The sequence below is a fragment of the Mustela lutreola genome, chromosome 17 (assembly GCF_030435805.1).
Source record: "Mustela lutreola isolate mMusLut2 chromosome 17, mMusLut2.pri, whole genome shotgun sequence".
Taxonomy (NCBI): Eukaryota; Metazoa; Chordata; class Mammalia; order Carnivora; family Mustelidae; genus Mustela; species Mustela lutreola.
The window spans coordinates 11,843,629-11,865,670 of NC_081306.1; the positions used below are offsets into that span (position 1 = coordinate 11,843,629).

Sequence of the window (22,042 nt, forward strand, 5' to 3'; positions counted from 1 at the left end):
GGCAGACACTTAATCGACTGCGCCACCAGGTACCCCATTATCTTAACCATTTTTAAATGTGCAGTTTTCTAGTGTGAAACCGATCTCCAAAACTCCTTTCATCTGAAAGGCTTTACCTATCATACAACTCCCTGTTCCTACCCCCAGTCCCAACCCCTGGCAGCCACCCCTCTGCTTTCCATCTCGTGAATTCCATTCTGTCATATGACAAATGTCATATAAGTGGAACCATATAGTATTTGTCTTGCTGTGACTGGCTTACTTCACTTAGTGTAATGTCCTTCCAGTATTCTTTGTGCCAAGTATCTGCAATGCATGGTCTTCCTGTCTGAGTTAATTTTTTTTTAAATTACAAATATAGGACTATAGAAGTATAGGATAGAAAAAGGGAAAGAAATATAAAAACAGCTTAAATTTTTGGAAGTTTTGATCAAAAGTTCTGTACCATCTAAAAAATCCTTTTTCCAGGGCACCTGGGTGGCTCAGTGGGTTAAGCCTCTGCCTTCAGCTCAGGTCAGGATCTCAGGGTCCTGGGAGCGAGCCCCCCATCAGGCTTTCTGCTCAGCGGGGAGGCTGCTCCTCCCCCCACGCCTACTTGTGACCTCTCTCTGTCAAATAAATAAATAAAATCTTTAAAAAGAATGCTTTTGCCTATTACTAGAAATTTAAAAAGAAAACGATCCATCTAAGAAAAAAAGAAAAAAATTTAAAATATTAAAAAATAAAAAAAGAGAAAACTACCCATCTATTAGAGCATTCTCGCATCTATAATCTACTGATACAAAGAAGGAATGTAAGAGGAGGATACTCTCAAATGCATTTTATTTATCATTAAAAGATACAATCCAATCAGATTTTAAAATACTTGGGAAAATGGGAAATTTTTGTTCCTTAAATCAAAATAAGCATGTAAGTATAAATTGTGGCATGTTACAATGCACTGATTGTAAGTTTTCTCTTCATTAGCGAGGTCACAAAGTACCCTTAAATGCACCGACTTACACTTTCCAGTGTCCGTTTCTGTGGGAAGCGTACTTACTTTCACCTTTACCCAGAGTATGCTAGGCGTTCTTTTCCACTTGGAACGCTGGAATGTTTTCACAAGGAGTCTATTTTAAAAACCAACTTATTTAAAAACAAAGTTCATTTGGAATAGCATAGTTTATTATGGCTTAAAATTCTGGCAATAAAGAAATGTATGACGTGAATCTGGAAAACTCTCCCCAACACTGACACAAACATACTTGGCAGAAGCAGCGTTGGAGGCCTGCTGGTCTGAGACAGGTCAGGACCCCACACAGAGGTTTCCAAAACGAGGTTAAGGTATGTATTTGTGCTTTCATAAAGTTGGAACCTAAATCTGTGGAAACTTCGGTGATTCTGGAAAGAAAAAAAGCAATTTTTATGTGAGGTCATATTTATAAACAGAGTGGAACAATTCTTGATATTCATTGTCTCTCTGGGAGTAAAGTTTTCAACCTTGAAGTCACCCATAGACCGATCTGGAGTGTTACAAATGACAGGCTTACCAAAAAAAAAAGGCTCATTAATAACTTTAACGTGGAAGGAAAACTTATAATCTATACCTTTTAACAAATCATATATCTGCTGCACATTAATTCTAGCTCTGCTATCTGTGTGGCACTGAGAAAATGCTTTAACTTTTCAATCTATATCAAGTCTACCTTCCTTGACGTGGACACAATAATGGTGCCTACCTGATTGTTATGGGAAATAAGACGCAGCCTGTAAATTATTTGGTACAATGTGTAGTCTGTTATAAACACCCCCAATAAATGGTATTAATAAATGCTGCCACATCTGTGTTGATTCAAAATGAGAATATAGGGGCGCCTGGGTGGCTCAGTGGGTTAAAGCCTCTGCCTTCAGCTCGGGTCATGGTCCCAGGGTTCTGGGATCGAGCCCCACATCGGGCTCTCTGCTCAGCGGGGAGCCTGCTTCCTCCTCTCTCTCTCTGCCTATCTCCTCTGCCTACTTGTAATCTGTCAAATAAATAAAAAAAATCTTAAAAAAAAATGAGAATATAAGATATAAAGATATATAAAACAAAAGTGAATAAAAATAAATTTACATAAAGATAAATAAAACAAAGGTGAATAAAATCTTCATGGTCTAAAAGATACCATGACTGTTGAAAAGCTAATGAGTCCTCTGAGAATAAGATCTTTCCTTAAGCACCCCATGAACTGGAGAGCAGTTTTTTAAATTATTCTAGATGAGGGTTCCTCAACCTCACAGTAACAGTGTTGTGGGTGGGATAATTCTGTGTTGGGCTGGGCTGGCCAGTGCACCGTGTATGGTGTGCGGCCCCTCTGCCTTTACCCACCAAATACCAGGAGAACCCCTCCTCGCTCTGCGGTTTTGTGTCACGGTGGCCTAGCCCCTGAGAGCTTCCAAGACCTACCTGGGCGTCAGCTTCCATCCCTGCTCCCCTCAGAGCTCCCAGTGGCTGCCTGTCTGGCCATGGGTCTGCTCAGGGCCTGAACACCACCACCTACACATTCTAGACTCCAGTGTTGGCAAATGCTAGGCACCACACAGGGGAATCTGAAGCTGGGAGTCAGAGACTCTGGAAATGACCCATCTTCAGGCCAGCTGACCAAGATGACAGGGCCAGGTTCTCTGAGAGCAGAGAATTCCATCCTCAGGCCTGGGTGTCACTGGGGCAGAGCGAAGCACCAGGTTAGCTGCAGGCCTTACAGGCCAGGCCCTGCCCCTCTGTCCCAGGCCAGTTGCTCTTAGGGGAAGGCCTCCAGATGCTGTGACTGGGGTCAAAGTAACTAACTCTTCCGCCTACCCAGGCAAACTAGGGTAGCTTTCTCTCTTCTTATATAAACAGTCACATAATATCCTTGATTTTGCTTCTTGGCCCACAGAGCCTAAAATATTTACTGTCTGGGCCTTTATAGAAAAAATGTGTCAGGGCGCCTGGGTGGCTCAGTGGGTTAAAGCCTCTGCCTTCCGCTTAGGTCATGATTTTCAGGGTCCTGGGATCAAGCCCCGCATTGGGCTCTCTGCTCAGCAGGGAGCCTGCTTCCCCGCTCTCTCTCTGCCTCCTTGTGATCTCTGTCTGTCAAATAAATAAAATCTTAAAAAAAAAAAAAAAAAACGTGTCAACACTTATTTTAGGTAATATGTATCTTACAGTCAATATAGAGCAATGTGTCATAACATTTGGTATTCCTTCTACCTGATGTCATCGTAGTAGCAAAAAAAAAAAAAAAAAAAAAAAAAGGTACGTACAGGTAAATAAACACCAGAAAGTGTTTTCCGAGATGAACGCCCATGGAGCCCACACTTGGGTTAGAAACTGCTGCTAGCATCTAAGAGGTCCATTTTCCGCTCAAAACTAACTGGGAGACATCTTGGCAATTATTATCTCATTATTGGCCTATTGCCATTTCCTTACAACAGAGACCACAGGTTTGATTTTAATACCCCTTATCCTTCTTCACAAGCCTTCAAAGCTTCTCCCCTTACCTCAGCCTCCGAGTCCCAAGAACCCATGACTACAGCATCAGATTACCCTTTCCCAAATGTGTCCCCCGCAAGTCATGGACTTTTATGGGTCTATGCCTTCTCGTTGATGCTTTTTCTCTTTGCAAGCCATGTTCTTCCCATCTCCCTCACCCAATGAATGCTTACTTTGGGATCAAACTCAAAAAATCCCTCATGTAGCCTATGCCTGTATTCTGAAAGGCTGGGACTAGACTTCAGTTATCGCATACTGCATGAGTCATTTCTTTTCTTCCCCCCCTCCCCTCCCATTTTTATTATTTATTTATTTATTTTTAAACTGGGGTGGGGGGGGGTGTTTGGGGAAGAGGGAGAGGGAGAGAGAGAATCCTAAGCAGTCTCCACACCTAGGTCAGAGTCCAACACTGATGCGCCGCTAGATCTCACCACTCTGAGATCATGACCTGGGCGGAAATCAAAGAGTCTGACCTTCAATCAAATGAGCCACCCAGGCACCCCTGCACTAATTATTTCTGTATCTCTTTCTTCCTTGATAAATAGTGAGCATGTGGACAGCAGAGGACTCTTACTTAACTCTGAATCCCTAGGACATAATGTGATTGACTAGCACTTAACGGAGATTCAGTAAATGTCTGGTCAGTAAAATAATTATTTGAAGGGTACTTCATGGCTCTTCCTATCAAAAAATAATTCTTCCACTAAGAATTACTAGGAAAACCCCTTTTTCTTTCTTGTCTAAAATTTTCTCCTCTTTACAGTTGTTCCTTTAAGTTAGAGGACTAAGTTTATAACAAAGCCTTCTGATGCCAAGGTCTGCACCCTTTCACCTCTATACGTGTTTACCAATATTTCTGGCAGCTAGTAAGTGCTTAAGCCTCCTTCAAGAATTACATTGAGACTTAATTCAACCATATAAATTTCATGAAAGGATACGATTAACAGGAAAAAATTCATGATCACTTTCAGTCATACTAAATCTTTTCCTTCCAGAATGACTGTGGTTTGTTAGTGTTTTGCTTTTTTATTTTTGTTTTTTAATAAAAATAAACGTGAGTCACTGAATTTATTTCATTTTAAAATCTTGGGGTGCCTGGGTGGCTCAGTGGGTTCAAGCCTCTGCCTTCTGCTCTGGTCATGATCCCAGAGTCCTGGGATCCAGCCCCTCATCGGGCTCTCTGCTCAGCAGGGAGCCTGCGTGCCCCCGCCCATCTCTCTCTGCCTGCCTCTCTGCTTACTTGTGATCTCTCCGTGTCAAATAAATAAATATAATATTTTAAAAAAAGATCTGAGTGTCCAAACTGTACAAACCAAAAGAGCCAGAGTGCTCTGTCCCTACAGATTATCTGTAGAATATATATGTGTGTGTATACCTATATACACTCTCTTGAAGGAAAGTTCGAGAAAATTATAAGATAATTAAGAGTTTGACATCACTGAATATTCAATTGTTCCCTACTCCGGAAATGAAACCAACCAATAGGAAATAACCTTGTGGATAACGTATTGGTAGCATTTAAACAAGGAGCATTAACATAACTTCCAAATAGGGATGCCTGGGTGGCTCAGTTGGTTAAGCCACTGCCTTCGGCTCAGGTCATGATTCCGGTGTCATGGGATCCAGTCCCACCTCGGGCTCCTTGCTCAGCGGGAGCCTGCTTCTCCCTCTGCCTCTGCCTGCCACTCTGTCTGCCTGTGCTCACTCTGACAAATAAATAAATAAAATCTTAAAAAAAAAAAAAACATAAGTTCCAAATAGTGCTCTGCTCTCTATTTCTCCTCCAGAGTAGGTAATTTATGGAACAGGATTAAAGAGAAAGACCAGGAAATGGATTCTCAGCCCAAATACCATTATGGCAGCACTTAACCGACTGAGAAGTAGGCTCACCAATTTTGACCTTCACATGATCTTCTCTACCTTTCTAAATGATAAGGGGTTGGGGAGTTCAGTGGAACTGGTCCTCAGTAGCTTCAACCGTGGAGTTCATTAAACAGGTTAGCACCAAGGGTCTTTCGATTTAGTAGAAAGCTCATGGGATTTACAAACAGCCAAATGGTTTCCAAAGTTAAGGATCATTCAAGTTTCACTACACACTTACTTTTTACCTTTAAATTGTTTCAGTGTTTTGTTTTTTTTTTACATAAATGTATTTTGAAAAGCAACGATCACTATTTCAAATAGAAAAACCAGCATGACTTGGCATAAATAGAAGTTATCCATTGAAATAACTTGAATATACATAGTATTACATCCTAGCTGGTGCAGCTGTTGCCTACCAAAATGTTGGAGAGCTGCTGGAGATCACTAAGTCCACACTAAGGTGCTCTCCTTGATAGAATCATGAAGGCTGCTCAAGAACACAGGCACCTGGTGGCTCAGTGGGTTAAAGCCTCTTCCTTCAGCTCAGGTCATGATCCCAGGTCCTGGGATTGAGTCCCGAATTGGGCTCTCTGCTCAGCAGAGAGCCTGTTTCCTCCTCTCTCTCTGCCTGTTTCTCTGCCTACTTGTGATCTCTGTCTGTCAAATAAATAAATAAAATCTTAAAAAAAAAAAAAAAAAAGAACTGAGAGGGCACTGAAGGGCTCTCTGCTATTTCATGCTGTGTCCCTTTACCACCAAAAATCATTCTGTTTCAGAAGCAGTGCTAAGTCTCTTTCCCCACTGCACCACAGGTCCTGATGGAATGTTTTAATGACCCTGCCCTTACAAAGCCTAAATAAAAAGAAAGCAATCTCACTCTGATAGAGTAGGTAAGACCTTAACCTCACCAGGTTTCAAAAACTTAACAAAGTGGATACAAAAAACAAAACAAAACAAACAAACAAACAAAAACCCTACCAAAGTGGAAAAGATCTAATCCCCGAAGGAACAGGCTATTTGCCTCCAAACAAACAAACAAACAAACAAAAAAAAACCCTACCAAAGTGGAAAAGATCTAATCCCCCAAGGAACAGGTCATTTGCCTCCACTTGGTTTTTTCCAGCAGAAGGGATTGAGGAAACCATCAGAACCCAGACCCGGAAACAATCAAGGAATACTACAGGTGAAGTTTCTGCCCACGGCACTTACTTGGCAGAGCGGCCTATGGCTGGGGTCTGGTTCTGTACTAGGGAGGGCTACTTTTCATCTCTGAGGCAGGGGCGGTTGTGCTCTCAGGGGACACGGATTGCTGGGCCTGAGAAGCTGGAGCTTGGGACTCAGGGGGCGGGGACACGGTGGCAGGGAATTCCTGACTTAGCTCCTGGACCGCTGGTGGCAGAGTCTCAAAAGCCTGTGCAACTGGCTTCTTCTGAAACTCTTGGACAGGCGCAGACTGGCTGGGAGAAATCTCTTGGACAGAAGAGATGCTCTGGGGGGTCTGTTGGTTGTGATAGAAGGCCTGAAAGTCCTGGACAGCAAGGGAGATCCGAAGTTTCACAGGTTGGGCCTGTAAAGACTGGGATGTTGGGACCTGGATCAGAGACCCAGGAGGAGCCAGGCCCTCTGACTGGGGAGCCTGAGCACCTGAAGACGGAGTTTGAGAGGCCAGGGGAATATTCTCCAGCTGGCTCTGGGAGGCCAGTGGGACTTGGAGGTGACTCTGTGCAGCCGCAGACACCAGAGGGTGGCTTTGAGAGGCCGAAAGGATCTGGAGGTTGGTCTGTGCAAGCACTGGCACCAAGTTATGGACCTGAGAGGCCAGAGAAACTGAGGAGTGGTCCCAAGAGGCCACAGGCACAAAGGGCTCGTTCTGAGAGGCAAGGACCACTGTAGATTGAGTCATCGAGGACAAGAGGACAGCAGGCTGACTCTCAGAGGCAAGAGTGAGCAGAGGAGGGCTGGTAGAAGCCAGGGAGGCTTCTGGCCTGCAGCCAGCAGACTGGCCTGCAGAGGCAACAGTGGCCACAGGCTGGCTCCTGGAAACAGAGAGAGCTAGAGGCTGGCGGGTGGAGGCCGAGGGAACAGCAGGCAGGCTCCTGGAGGAGAGGACGGCTAGAGGCTGAGGCTGGTCGGGAGGAGACGGAGGGAACTCGGGCGCCGCTATATAAGTGAAAAACGATCCTTTCACAGGCCCTGGCAGCCGGGCCTCGGCGCCCAGAGACCCAGCACCAGGCCCTGGGGAGCGAACTCCCTCCGAACTCACGACAGCTTCAGGTTTGGGGCCCAGGTCCTCGCTGCCCAGGTTTTGCGCGTCGCCGCTCTCCTGGGCACCTGCCGTTGCGTCTTTGCCCCGATCTTCCTGCTCCAGCTGGTTTTCGGGCCGGGCCGGGCCGGTCATACTCAGAGAAGCAGATCTAAGCAGGAAGGTCCTGGGAGCGCAGCGCCGCCGGATCCGCGTCAAGCTGCGGGACACGTTGCAGAGGGTGTGAGAGAGGCGCTGGCTCAGCGCGTTCCTCGCCGTGGAGGACGGCACGTGGAAGGGCTCCTTCAGGGACTCCTCGGCGGTCAGCTCGATGTTGCCGGTGTACCAGAAGACCCACCAGAGCAGGCTGAAGAAGATGATGATGGAACCCAGGTAGAGCAGCAGGTCGTAGAAGAGCAGGTGCGCGAAGACCCCGGTGAACAGCAGGGTCGCGCCCACCGTGTCGAAGACCACGCCCAACCAGAAGAAATGCCTGCAGCGCCCGAGGCCCGTGGGCTTTCTGGTCTCCACGCTGTTTCTTGAAAGCTCCATGACCCGCCACTGCCGCCGCCGCCGCCGCCGCCGCCGCCGCCGCCAGGTCCTCAGAGACCTGGCTGGCTGTGCAGCCGTCCGCCTGCTGTGGCCCCCGGGTCGCCATGGCAACGCCCGGGGGGTGCGCCGCGCAGGGGGCGGGGCGAGAGGGCGGGAAAACGAGGCTCCGCCCCAGCGAGGGGAGCATGCGCGGTACGCCCCGTGGCCCACGCGCCAATCCTCACCGCATGCGCAGTGTTTCTGCCCGCTGCGTCACTCCCGGATTTCCCCAGCGCGGAGTCTGGCAGGTGGGGATACGAGTGTGGGAATTTACGTTTGGGGACTGTGGGCTGTGTCCCCGCTTTGGGGGAATGAAGTAGCTGCATTCTTTTCCCCATACCCCTCGCGTTCTACCCTGAGATCATGACCTGAGCCGTAGGCAGCGGCTTAACCCACTGAGCCCCCCCAAGTGCCCCAAGGGCCCTCTTTATGGTAACTCCTTCCCCAGCTGGGAGTGGATCCCAGTGCTGCCCCCTTCCCAGGAGGTCACGCGTTTTCTTTGTTTTGGTGAATTGGCCAGATTAGGATCTCCTGTTAAATCTTAGTTCCCATCTTATCCGTTTGCTGGTAGTGACATTCTTTAATACAAGACCTAGAAGTGAATTCTTCTTTTTTATTTTATTTATTTATTTATTTATTTGAGAGAGAGCGAGAGAGAGCGAGCGAGCATGAGAGGAGTGAGATAAGCGGGAGAAGCAGACTTCCTGCTGAGCAGGGAGTCTGATGTGGGACTCGATCCCAGGACTCCAGGATCATCACCTGAGCCGAAGGCAGTCGCCTAACCAACTGAGCCACCCAGGCGCCCCTAGAAGTGAATTCCTGAGGCTTTTAACACTCTACATGTCCTTCCCCTTCATTGTTACCACTTTTGATCACCTGCTTGCCCAGACCATTGGGAGTACTTAAATAACAGCTTTTTCCACTAATCCCAACAGAGTAAGGTAGGAAGACTGTGTCAAAAATAGGAGGATCCACTGGAGCCCGAAAACCACAGTAGATTAAAAATGAGCTCATTTGAAGCTTGAGAAGTGGGCGAGAGAATATTAAAACTAGTATAAGACCTAGTGTCATTCAAGTTCTGTTATTAAAAGTCATAGCCAAGAACTGACCGTTGGTCCCTCAGTTGTGAAAGGTCGATTTTTTTTAAATTTAAGATTTTATGTATTTATTTGACAGAGGGAGATCACAAGTAGGCAGAGAAGGGGGGGCCTGGGTGGCTCAGTTGCTTAGACCGCTGACTCTTAATTTCAGCTTGGGTTGTGATCTCAAGGTTATGAGATCAAGCCCCAAGTGGGGCTCCCTGCTCAGCGGGGAGTTGGCTTGAGGATACTTTCTCCTTATGCCCCTGCCCCTTCTCATACTGTATCTCTCACTCTCTAAAATAAATATTTTAAAAAATAACCTTTTAATTTTAGAATCGATTAGATGCGCAGAAAAATTGTGAGGACGATATAAACAGTTCCTCTCTACTTCCATACACCCAGCATTTGTGATGTGGGGAGCAAAGGCAAAAGAAAAAAATTAAATTTCCCCAGAATGTACAGCCCACTGACAAGTCCTTGAAACAGGCAGAGTGACCTTCCTCTAGGAAATCAACTGCCTAAGTGTTACTACTTTGTTAAGGACAAAAGGCAGTCTTAGCTTTATCATTATCCCAATCCCTCTGGATCCTATGGGTCTACTTTAACATATACAAATTCCTTTGGAAACTTCCTTTATCTCTACCACCCCCCCAAGATCTACGTTAGCAATCATCCTCCAAGCACATGGCCAAGTGATAGACATCTGAAGGGTCTGGTGACTGAGGGTTTACTAAACAGTAGTAAATGACCTTTTCCAAACAATAGCTGCCCCTTCAAGGTCCTGGAAACCTTGCTTCCAAAATTCCTTAGAGATTTACATACCCCTGATTCCCTCCCAACTTGAAAGTATATCCTCAGCCACCCTTCACAATCCAAGTGCAGCTTTCTGTCTACTGGTCCTATCCCCATGCTTTAATAAATCCACCTATTTGCTTGAGACATCCAGAGATGTCTCAAGAATTCTTTCTCGACTATTCACTCAGAACCCCAACATTTTCATATCATATGTACTTTGATTTTTAAAATGTATTACAAGGGAGTGTGGGTGGCTGTCCTGGGGTGACTGCCTTTGGCTCAGGTCATGATCACAGGTTCCTGGATTGAGCCTCGCATCAGGATCCCTACTCAGCAAGGAGTCTGCTTCTCCCTCTCCCTCTGCTGCTCCCCCTGGCTCATGCTCTCTCCCTCCCATCCCCCCCCATTAATTTATAAAATTAATAAAATCTTTATTTTTATTTATTATTTTTTTAAAGATTTATTTATTTATTTGACAGAGAGAGATTACAGGCAGGAGAGAGAGAGAGGAGGAAGCAGGCTCCCTGCTGAGCAGAGAGCCCGATATGGGGCTCGATCCCAGGACCCTGAGATCATGACCTGAGCCGAAGGCAGCGGCTTAACCCACTGAGCCACCCAGGCGCCCTGAAATTAATAAAATCTTTAAAAAATACATTACAAAGCAGCACCTTCTCTTTATAACTGTTTTTTTTTTTCTTTGTAAGTGTTTCTAAAAGTTTAAGAAACAATGTTTCATGAACTTCTTGGTCAACCAATAACACTACTTCTGAACCTAGGTACCCCAGAAATATGCTAAGGATACCGGATGTCACAAGATAAAACATGGTCCATCTTCCTACAGTGTCAATTTTCCCTGATAGCAAGTAGTTTAAAATACAAATATGAAAATAAACAGGTATAATGGAGTAGAATATAAAATGAGAAAACAGATTGTATTTAACAAGTTAAATACCCAAGATAAAAATTCATTCCTTGTGGCTATTCAGAAATATTAGACTATGTGGCTGACTTTAACACAAAGACTTCATGTATATAACCATGGTACACCTTCAAGGAGGCTCAGTTTCTTAGTAGTAAGAAACTTCAGAATTTTTTTTAAGATCTTATTTATTTATTTATTTATTTATTTTAAAGATTTTATTTATTTATTTGACAGAGATCACAAGTAGGCAGAGAGGCAGACAGAGAGAGAGGAGGAAGCATGCTTCCTGCTGAGCAGAGAGCCCGATGTGGGGTTTGATCCCAGGATGCTGGGATCATAACCTGAGCCAAAGGCAGAGAGAGGCTTTAACCCACTGAGCCACCCAGGCGCCCCCTTATTTATTTATTTGACACAGAGAGAGAGAGAGATCACAAGTAGGCAGAGAGGCAGGCAGGGGAGGGGGAAGTAGGCTCCCTGCTGAGTAGAGAGCCCGATGTGGGGCTCGATTCCAGTACCCTGAGATCATGACCTGACCCGAAGGCAGAGGCTTAACTGACTGAGCCACCCAGGCGCCCACTTGAGAAATTTTTATATGAAATATTCATATTTCTTTTTTGTATATTTATATTTTTAACAATTTCATGAATATCAAAATAAGCACAAGATATTATAGGGTAGAATACAATATCCATATACATTTAATAGGAGACAAAGCTTTGTGCTATATCTCCAGGATAAGCACCTTTTTTCTCTTTTTAAAACCTTTTTAAAGATTTTATTTGTCAGAGAGAGAACACGGCAGGGGGAGCGGCAGGTTGGGGAAGAAGCAGCTCTCCATTGAGCAAGGAGCCTGATGCTGGACTCCGTCCTAGGACTCTGGGATCATAACATGAGTCGTAGGCAGATGCTTAACAGACTGAGCCATCCAGATGTCCCATCTTTTTTTTTTTTTTTTTTTAAGATTTTATTTTTAAGTAATCTTTATACCCAAGGTGGGGTTCAAACTCACAACCCTGAGATCAAAAGTCAAATGCTCTACTGACTGAGCAGGCCAGGTACCCCAGGGCTTGCTTTCTTTTGACATTAGGGATACTTGATTAGAAAATTTCTGTTGAGGGGTGCCTGGGTGGCTAAGTCTGTTAAGCATCCGACTCTTGATTTTGGCTCAGGTCATGACCTCAGGGGTGTGTGTAGAGCTCCATGTTGGGCTCAGTGCTGGGCACGGAACATGCTTAAGATTCTCTCTCTGGCCCCAATCCCACCATCCTCTCTTTAAAAAAAAAATCTGTTGAGAAATATTGCTATATATAGGATGCTGACATAAGAAAAACTCTATTTTTGGAGGGAAATAAAATAAAATAATCCCACAAACAAAAGACCCCTCTAGAGTCTGAGTGGCTTAGTGGGTTAAGCATCTGCCTTTGGCTCAGGTCATGATCTCCAGGTCCTGGGATCGAGCCCCGCTCTCTGCTCAGCGGGGAGCCTGCTTCCCCTTCTCTCTGCCTGCCTTTCTGCCTACTTGTGATTTCTCTCTCTGTCAAATAAATAAATAAAATCTTTTTTTAAAAAACCTACACCAATATAAAAGAAAGAAAAAATTGTTGAGAAATTATTAATAGACATATATGCATTTAAGGGAGCACAAAATCTTTGTGTTACTTTTGTCGTATTAGGACATGCGTTGGACTCCTGACTACAGAACCAACTCAGTGGCCTGTAAATAATGAGTAAAAAACTTTGTTCTTGTGGCCTGACAGCTTTGCCAAGCCTTCATCTGGAGACTTATTTTTCAGTTAGTAAGCACTGAACCTTTTTTATATTCTGGATGATTCTTATGAAGGGCTTTATTTTTTCCTTTCTCGTATGACATTTTAGCAAGGTTTATTTTACAAAGTACCCATTTATTGAGAGATCTGATAGTTCCCAATCTTAGCATGCTATACTATTTTTTACAGACCTGGGCCTGTTCTGTGGAGAAATTCTGCTACAAATTTAAAGAAGGGAAACACATACAGTCAGGAAATAAAGACACAAAATATCAGGACTTTCCTTTCAGGAATATAAGTAGGGCGTACAGCCAGTGCCCAGCCAAGTCATACTAGTTCCAGAGGTGAAAGGGAAAATATGTGTCAGTACATTTATATATATATATTTTAAAGATTTTATTTATTTATTTGACAGAGATCACAAGTAGGCAGAGGTAGGCAGAGAGAAAGGAAGGGAAGCAGACCCCCTGCTGAGCAGAGATTTCCCAACTCGGGGCTCGATCCCAGGACCCTGGGATCATGACCTGAGCCGATGGCAGAGGCTTTAACCCACTGAGCCACCCAGGTGCCGTGCTTAATACAATCTTATCAAGGTTTGGAAGCTTTATGTATTTTTTGTTGTTTTGTTTTTTTGTTTTTTTACAATATCAATCACAATACTGAGGTCCTGAAAAAGATGTTTCAGCACCTTGAACTTAGGAAATTCTTAACTGGAAAAAGATGATATTGACATACAGATGCTCATGGCCAGAAAAATGATCGTGGAGCAACTTTGGCAGGTGTATAAATGAGTAGAAGTCATCATTTCCTTCCCCCCAAATGACTATCCCACATTTGTGCCTTGCTCTGCCATAATTTCACAGGCAAAACTTTTGTGTCTTTGAATTCCAACATAACTTTAAAATTTTTCTTTTTTTAAAAGATTGACATATCTATTTTAGAGAGAGAGAAAATGAGAGCACACGCAGGAAAGGCAGAGGGAGTGAGAATCTCAAGAAGACTCTGCAATGGGCCTAGAGCTTGATGGGGGGCTTGATCTCACAACCCTGAGATCACAACCTGAGCTGAAACCAAAAGCCGGACACTTAACCGACTGTGCCACTCAGACACCCCTACTTTTAAATGTTTTATAGGGGCACCTGGGTGGCTCAGTTGTTAAGCATCTGCCTTTGGCTCAGGTCGTGATCCCAGGGTCCAAGATCAAGCCCTGCATCGGACTCCCTTCTCTTTGAGAAGCCTGATTCTCCCTCTCCTATTCTCTCTCTCTATCAAATAAATAAATAAAATCCTAAAATAAATATTTTCTAAAGGAGTCATTTCTTTATTTAACAAATTCAGTGAGCAGATGGGCTATTCTAATGTCTGTTCTAAAAACCTAGACAGAGGGATGCCTGGGTGGCTGAGTGGGTTAAAGCATCTGCCTTTGGCTCGGGTCATGATCCCGGGGTCCTGGGATGGAACCCCACGTCGGGCTCTCTGTTTGATGGGGAGTCTGCTTCCTCCTCTCTCTCTGCCTGCCTCTCTGCCTACTTGTGATCTCTGTCAAATAAATAAATAAAATCTTAAAAAAGAGAGAGAGAAAAAAACATAAAAAAAGAAACTGGAGGGTGTCTGGGTGGCTCAGTTGATTAAGTGACTGCCTTCAGCTCAGGTCATGATCCTGGAGTCCCAGGGCCAAGTTCCGACTTGGACTTCCTGCTCAGCAGGGAGTCTGCTCCTCCCTCTGCCCTTCCCCTCTCTCATGCTCTCTCTCTCTCTGTCATTCTCTCTCTAAAATAAATAAATAAAATCTATTAAAAAAAAGGAAACTGGAAATGTATGAACTGGATTAAATTATAAGTTACTATGGGAAATAGGCATACCTAAAATATTAGCATATTAAACTGTCTTCAGATTTTAATTGGTGAAAAATTATTTTCAAAGAATAGATCTGATTTATAGCAAGCAGCCACTGATTTGGCTCTCAAATGTTCTGCCAGTTTAAGTCCTGCTGAAATTTCATCTTCACTGATTTTTAGACAACATTCAATACCAACAATCTATATTTTAAAAAATCACCATTGTGTTTGGATGTTCTAAAATTGAGTCTGGAATTTTGCTTAATTCAATCTTTTTTTTTAAAGATTACTCAAATAAATAAAACTTACAAAAACAAAACCAAACCAGGAATCTGCTAAGCTTAACCATATCAAAATTTTTCTTTCACTTCGATCATGTCAATACGTCTTTCTTGTTATGATAGTACTCTTAATGGGAATACAACTTATAATCTGACAGTTTTGTCTATGATGGGTTACACCTGTTTAACTGTTTCAAAAGTAAGGAAGAGTGGCGCCTGAGTGGCTCAGTCCATTGAACAGCTGACTCCTAATTTCGGCATGGATCATGATCTCAGGGTGGTGGGATAAAGCCCTGCATCAGGCTCTGCACTTGATGGGGGTGGAGAGGTATCTGCTTGGGATTTTCTTTCTCCCTCTCTCATTGGCCCTCCAACCATGTTTACTCTATCTCAAATAAATACATAAATAAGTGTTAAAAAAAAAAAAAGGAAGAGAGTTCTCCTTCTTATATTCTCAGTGGTATCCCAGGTCTAAAGCGATTTCCTACTAGCATTATAAATTCCTTTTAAATTCACTGAAATAAATAGGGGCACAGATTCTTTTGTATCATCGGCTATATCAACATTATCGTAAACCATAAACTCATCTAAATCTGGAAAGATTCTAGGGTTTAGACTTCCAATGCTTTCTTGTTATCCTCTAAGATATATATATATATGTATATATACATATACATATATATACATATACATATACATATATATACATATACATATATATATATACATATACATATATATACATATATATATATTTTTTTTCCACAAAACCCAACACCTAAAATCCCTGGCAAAATATTCTGCCTTTTTTATTTCTCTGATTGTATGACTCTCTACTAAGCATTGTATAGCAAACTATTAGTTTGAACATTTCTTAAAACCTTCCTGTTTTAGAAAACATTATAATGAAACTCTGAATCTTTATGATCTCAAATTCTGTTTACATTCTTCCAATCTTTGTATTTTTTTTTCTGACTTACAGACAATTGGTTCTGTTTAACTACTGCTAAAAATATATGCATAGAAATAAGGACCAAGATACCTTGGAATAAGAGAGTCAACAAAAGTAAATCAACTTGCCACTAGAATTTTTTTTTTTTTTTTACAAAACCAATCTCTTGGAAATGTTCACCCATTTGTGAAATAGATTCTCCAAAATCTGAATCAATCCCTGGTTTGAAGTGACCAGCTTCTTTAGAGAACCATTGCAGGTCATAGCTATAACCGACAAAAAAACCCATAAATAATACAATAGATATGGGGCACCTGGGTGGCTCAGTGGGTTAAGCCTCAGCCTTTGGCTCAGGTTATGATCTCAGGGTCCTGGGATCGAGCCCCGCATCTGGCTCTCTGCTCAGCAGGGAGCCTGCTCCCACCTCCCCCCGCCTACTTGTGATCTCTCTCTCTGTGTCAAATAAATAAATAAAATCTTTTAAAAATAATAACAATACAATAGATAAATATACACCTATTTTTAACATCAGAATGTATAAAATAGGTGTTTTAAAGAAAGTCTATATTAGTTTATATTATTTACTTTTCTTGGACAAACATGCTATTACTTAAACAAAATAACAATAGGACTGGTTAATAGTGGCAGGAAAACTCTGCAATTTCAGAATCTAAAAATTATGCCGTTCTGATGTCGGCCCAGGAAATTACAATTCTTCCCACCTGTGGGGCTCAGTAGAACTCTGTAAATGGAGGACACAGCACTGGTCATCTTTTATGTACTGGAACAACCACATCCTCTTGTCCCTACTGCAGCTTCTAAGAAAGAGTTAATTGTCCAGTAGAAAAATACCGTATCCTATTCTCCAGGGAATTTCTTTTTCTGTTTGTCCATTTTTAGTGTAGGCTTGGTACAGTCATATTTTCCATTTGTGTTAGGATAAAGTTCTCATTAGTGAGAGGTCTTCCCATTGCAAGACTGTATGTGAAGCTCATACTCTCATCTTTATTTTTATTTTTATTTATTTATTTTTTTTTGAGAGAGAGAGATAGAGCATGAGCAGGGTGAGGGGCAGAGGGAGAGGAAGAGAGAGAGAATCTCAAGCAATTTCTGTGCTAAGCTCAGAATCCAACCCTGGGCTCCATTCCGTGATCCTGAGATCATGACCCTGAGATCAGGACCCAACCGACTGAGCCACTGAGGCACCCACTATCTTTGTTTTTAATGAAATCTATCAGTCTGATTCTTCATAAAGTCTTTCAGGTTTCTTCAAAGTTTGCGTAAGCTCTTTACCCACTAAGACACATTTCCTGCTATTACTGAAAGGTTGATGATAATATTAACAGCTTTACCTAACTGCTTTCTCTGTGTCAGGATGGTTCACACGAACCTCTTTATTTTCACAGTCCTTTAATTTTCATGAAGGTTTGATTATTACCTGGGTCTTACAGTTGAAGAAATGGAGAAACGGGGACCAACTTGTTCAAGGTCATACAGCCACTAGGTGGCAAATCAGTACACAATATGCTAAAGTGTAGGGGACCAGAAGTCTGCAGATACGGTTTCAAGACTGAACCATTTGAACACATACTAGGGGGATGATGGGGAAACAGGTAGTCAACGCAGTACCAGGAAGTGGAATTACAGCTCTGTTCTGTTCTGCTCACCTTCAAAATAAAAACTCCCAGTTATTTTATCAGCAAAAGATGGGTTTATGCAGGAATAGCAGAGAATGGCAATCCAGGAGCAGCATGCTACACAAAAACCATAGCTGAGTCCAACAAACAAGAGAGGAACATTATTTTGTAAAGAAGGATGTTGGGAGGGTTTATTCTGAACAAAAGTCCCCTGCTGGGTGCTTGGTTGGCTCAGTCTGTTAAGCGTCTGCCTTCGGCTCAGGTCATGATCCCAGCGGTCCTAGGATCGAGTCCTGGATCAGGCTCCCTGCTCAGCGGAGAGCTCACTTCTCCCTTTCCCAGCCCCTGCTCATGCTCTCTCTTTCTCAGATAAATAAAATCTTAAAAAAAAAAAACCAAAAAAACAACCAACAACTCCCTTGGAGAGAACAGTTCAAGGGTTATGATAGTTTCTCTCTGGCTGAGTTGCGGGGGTGGTTGATTTCTTGTGGCAGATGCAATGTACATCTTTCTCCTTTGGGACCTGGAAATGATTCCTGTTGAGATATTTCTGGTAGGGATCTGTAATTAACAGTTCTCTCCATAGCTGACCTTGAATAGTAGGGTTCCCCCTACCAGCCTCCCCTTCTAGCATCCTGGTTCCACCTTGTGAGTCTTTGATTGAAAGCATCATTGATCAAGAGTTAGGGTTTTTTTGTATAGAGTGGTTTCGTCCCTCAGTACCAGGAAGGACCTTTCCTGATTGTAATGTCCCACTTTGGAAGGAAAGTGCAGAGCACCTAGAAACCATTTAAGGCCACATTCGAGTAACAAGGAGGGTGAGGAGGGTAAAGTCTCTTGCACTTCCCTTCCCAGGTCTGTATCTTCTTAAGGTTGCATGTGCTGGAGATCATGTTGAAATACTGAGCCCGCATCACCTTATCGGGTACACTGTTTTTACAAAAGAGTGAGTACAGAATCCAAAAGATAAATACAGAATCAAAAATTACAGAATTCCACCAGACGCCTGGGTGGCTCAGTCGGTTAAGCATCTGCCTTGGGTTCAGGCCATGATCCCAGGGTCCTGGGATAGAGTTTCACATCGGGCGCCTTGCTTGGTGGGGAGCCTTGCTTCTCCCTCTGCCTGCTGCTCTCCCACTTGTGCTCTCTCTTTGACAAGTAAATAAAATTGTGAAAAAAGTAACACAATTCCAAACTGTGTGTTGGTCCTAAACCAGGACCCTAGGTCTGGAGGGTACCCAACTGAAAATATTTATTGACACATTCTGACCTAGGGAAGAGAGGTTTATCCTTATGAAGGCAAACCCAGACTCATGGATGTCTCCTGGATGTCCCTGCTTAAAGCAGTCATGACAGTGGAATAGTAAATACTACAAAAGCCCACAGAAAGAATTAACCGAGTGCTTTTGGGAAGATACAGTGAAGGTATGAACTTGAAGCAACAGCTGATGAACTTTTGCAAAACAGCACATCTTCAAAGACATTTTTTTTCCCCAAAGGAATATATATGTTTTTTGAGATTTTGTTTATTTATTTGAGAGAGAGAGAGAAAATGAAAGAGAGAGAGAGCACAAGAAGGGGGGGGTCAGAGGAAGAAGCAGACCCCCTGTCGAGTAGGGACCCCCCCCCCCATGCGGGACCTGATTCCGAGACTCCAGGATCATGAACCAAGCCAAAGGCAGTCACCCAACCAGCTGAGCTACTCAGGCGCCCTCTTCAAAGACTTTTTTAGAAAAGTATTGCTGTTATCTCAAAAAAAAAAACTGTTTTGAAAATAAATATTCTTGAATTATATAGTCCACAAAGTTGTAAATTCAGAGACCATGAATTTAGATAAGAACCCAGCAGCACTCAGTAGTTTAGATGAAAGAAGAACTTGGATGAATTCTGAACCTTCAAACCCTTCAGAAACGGCACATGAAATCATGACGCGGGATCATGACGCGGCTCTTCCCAATAGTCCATGATCAAAAGAAAAGTTTCCCCCTGCACAAGCATTTGGGAAATGTGGACAAAGAGAGTGTCTTTTCACGGGAAATCTAGGAGAGGCAAGAGTGAGAAAAAGGTATCTGGGCTTGGGGCGCCTGGGTGGCTCAGTCCTTAGGCGTCTGCCTTCGGCTCAGGTCATGGTCCCGGGGTCCTGGGATCGAGCCCCGCTTTGAGACCCCTGCTCAGTGGGAGCCTGCTTCTCCCTCTCCCACTCCCTCTGCTTGTGTTCCCTTTCTCGTGTCTCTATCAAGTGAATAAATAAAAATCTTAAAAAAAAAAAAAAAGGTATCTGGGCTGGTCTGGGCATCCCAGGAAAGCTGTCCATCTGGATGTTGTCTGCTTCCACCAGGAAATCTTCATTTGATGAAGCAGGGCTTCAGATGGTGTGCAGGCCCAATCTGGGTTTGCTGCTTTCTTTATATTTTTAAAATTTTATTAAAAAGTTTTATAAAAATTTTTAAATTTTATTAAAAATTTGATAAAATTTTATTAAAAAATTATTTTTGATTTTTTAAAATTTTACTTATTTGTCAGAAAGAGAGAGAGAGAGAGCACAAGCAGGGGGAGAGTCAGGCAGAGAAAGAAGCAGGCTCCCTGCTGAGCAAGGAGCTCATTGAGGGGCTCCATCCCAGGACGTTGGGATCATGACCTGAGCCACCCAGGCTCCCTTTGCCTACTGAGTCTTAATAGTCTGTTAGTGTGTGTGATAACCCTCAGGACTGAGGATGGGATTGCCTGAGAGCGAGAGTTCCTGTCCCTTTTGGGGTCCCTCTAGCTGGATTAAGAATCAAACTGACATGAGACAGATTAACAGGAGAAAATTCAGTTTGATTTTTTATATACAGAGACTCCAAATAGACATGGAAATTCCAGAAACAGGCAGAATAGGTATATAGTTCATCCAGAACTAAGGAGAAGGGGATAAGGGTCCAGGACTTCAGGGGAAAGGAATGCAATTCCCAGGGCAATCAAAAGGGCAGATGTTTTGTAATGAGATGTTTGCCCTGCCCTACAGATGGGCCATGCAGATAAAAGTCATCTCTCATAATAACCCTTATTCTGAGAAAGACCCCCAGTTGTATTTTTCTATGTAGCTAAGGGAATGGCCAATATTTCTTCTGAGCCCGCAGGGTCTCCAGTGCCTTCGGCTCAAGATAATCTTGGGGTGCCTGGCTGGCTCAGTTGGTAGAGCATGCTACCTTTGATCTCAGGGTCGTGAGTTCAAGCCCTAAATTGGGTGTGGAGCTATTTAAGAAAAATAATAATAATCTTCACGCCAGAGTGGCTCATCTTGGGACAGCCTTCCCACAGTTCCTGTGCTTTGCACAATGAAAGTGTTGTAAAAACCAGCCAAAGAGCACACTCTTGTTGAAGCAGCTAACCAGTAAAATGGGTTCCCTGATCACTATGAAGTTAAGTGGGGAAAATGTTTTCCAACAGCAGAAGCATTGGCTTGTCTACATGACAAAAGTTTGGTCCAGTGATAAAACACACAAACCATGACTCAAACATATTTATATCTAGGAGATGGGGAAGCTGTATGAAATTCATTTGCGTGAACAGATTTCCTTGAGCTATACTTTGGACAGGTAAGACAAGCAAGGTAGTCATGTTCCTTGGCTTTATGCATCTTTCCCCACCAATACTGATTCATGAACACTGTTACTGTGTCAGTAGACCAATGGTTTAATGCATGTTCCAGTGTTACTGGGAATTTTAGAACTTCTGGTAGGGCCAGATTGTTACTTGGTCCAATCCAGAATTCTCTCTTTTTATCAAGCCAACCATTTTTAGATTTTCAATATTGTTTCTCCCTCTCTGGGGCCAAACGTTGAATATCTCTTATCAGTTTTTCCAAAATTATCATTTGAGAGAATGTATCTTTGGACTCTGACAGAGGTCTGGCTATTGGTCTCCCTAAAAGTAGCATTTTTGGTGGAAATATCATTGACGTGGATTACTTTGACCTCCAGGGAGTAGAGTCTGGAATGCTCCAGAATTTTAGTAACAGGCAGAGCACCTGACAAAAGTATGGCGTCTAATACATTTTGGACACAGGATCCATTTTTTAAAAAAGATTTTATTTATCATTAAATAAATAGGGAGAGGGCACCTGGGTGGCTCAGTGGGTTAAGCCACTGACTTTGGCTCAGGTCATGATCCCAGGGTCCTGGGATCGAGTCCCGCATCAGGCTCTCTGCTGAGCAGGGAGCCTGCTTCCTCCTCTCTCTGCCTGCCTCACTGCCTACTTGTGTTCTCTCTCTGTCAAATAAATAAATAAATTCTTTAAAATAAATAAATAAATAAATAAATAGGGAGAGGGAGAGGAACAAGCAGACTTCCTGCTGAGCAGAGAGCCCAACATGGGACTCGAACTCAGGACCCTGGGACCATGACTGGAGCTGAAGGCAGAAGCTTAACCCACTGAGCCACCCAGGGGCCCCGTGCCCTGGCTCTTGGCAATAATAGCAGAAAATAGGGTAATTCTGGTTTTGTTTAGAACCTTCATTTGCCAGACCTGAAAATTGAGCATTTTAGAAGTTTTTCTTTCAGTTGACTCATCTAGGATGCAAGCGAGCTGGTTTGCCAAA

At 43.3% G+C, this 22,042-nt stretch overlaps 1 protein-coding gene across 1 annotated transcript in view; it reads right to left on the reverse strand.

The window, feature by feature from the left end:
- Positions 1-805: 805 nt before the first annotated feature.
- LOC131820033 (uncharacterized) overlaps positions 806-22,042 on the reverse strand; it is a 29,103-nt gene continuing 7,866 nt past the window's right edge. The window contains exons 2-3 of the mRNA XM_059155515.1: positions 6,566-8,397; positions 806-1,380 (exon numbers count right to left, since the gene is read on the reverse strand). Of these exons, the coding sequence (XP_059011498.1) occupies positions 6,603-8,397 (1,795 nt within the window). The 3' untranslated portion in view covers positions 806-1,380; positions 6,566-6,602. The remainder of the gene's footprint in view (positions 1,381-6,565; positions 8,398-22,042) is intronic.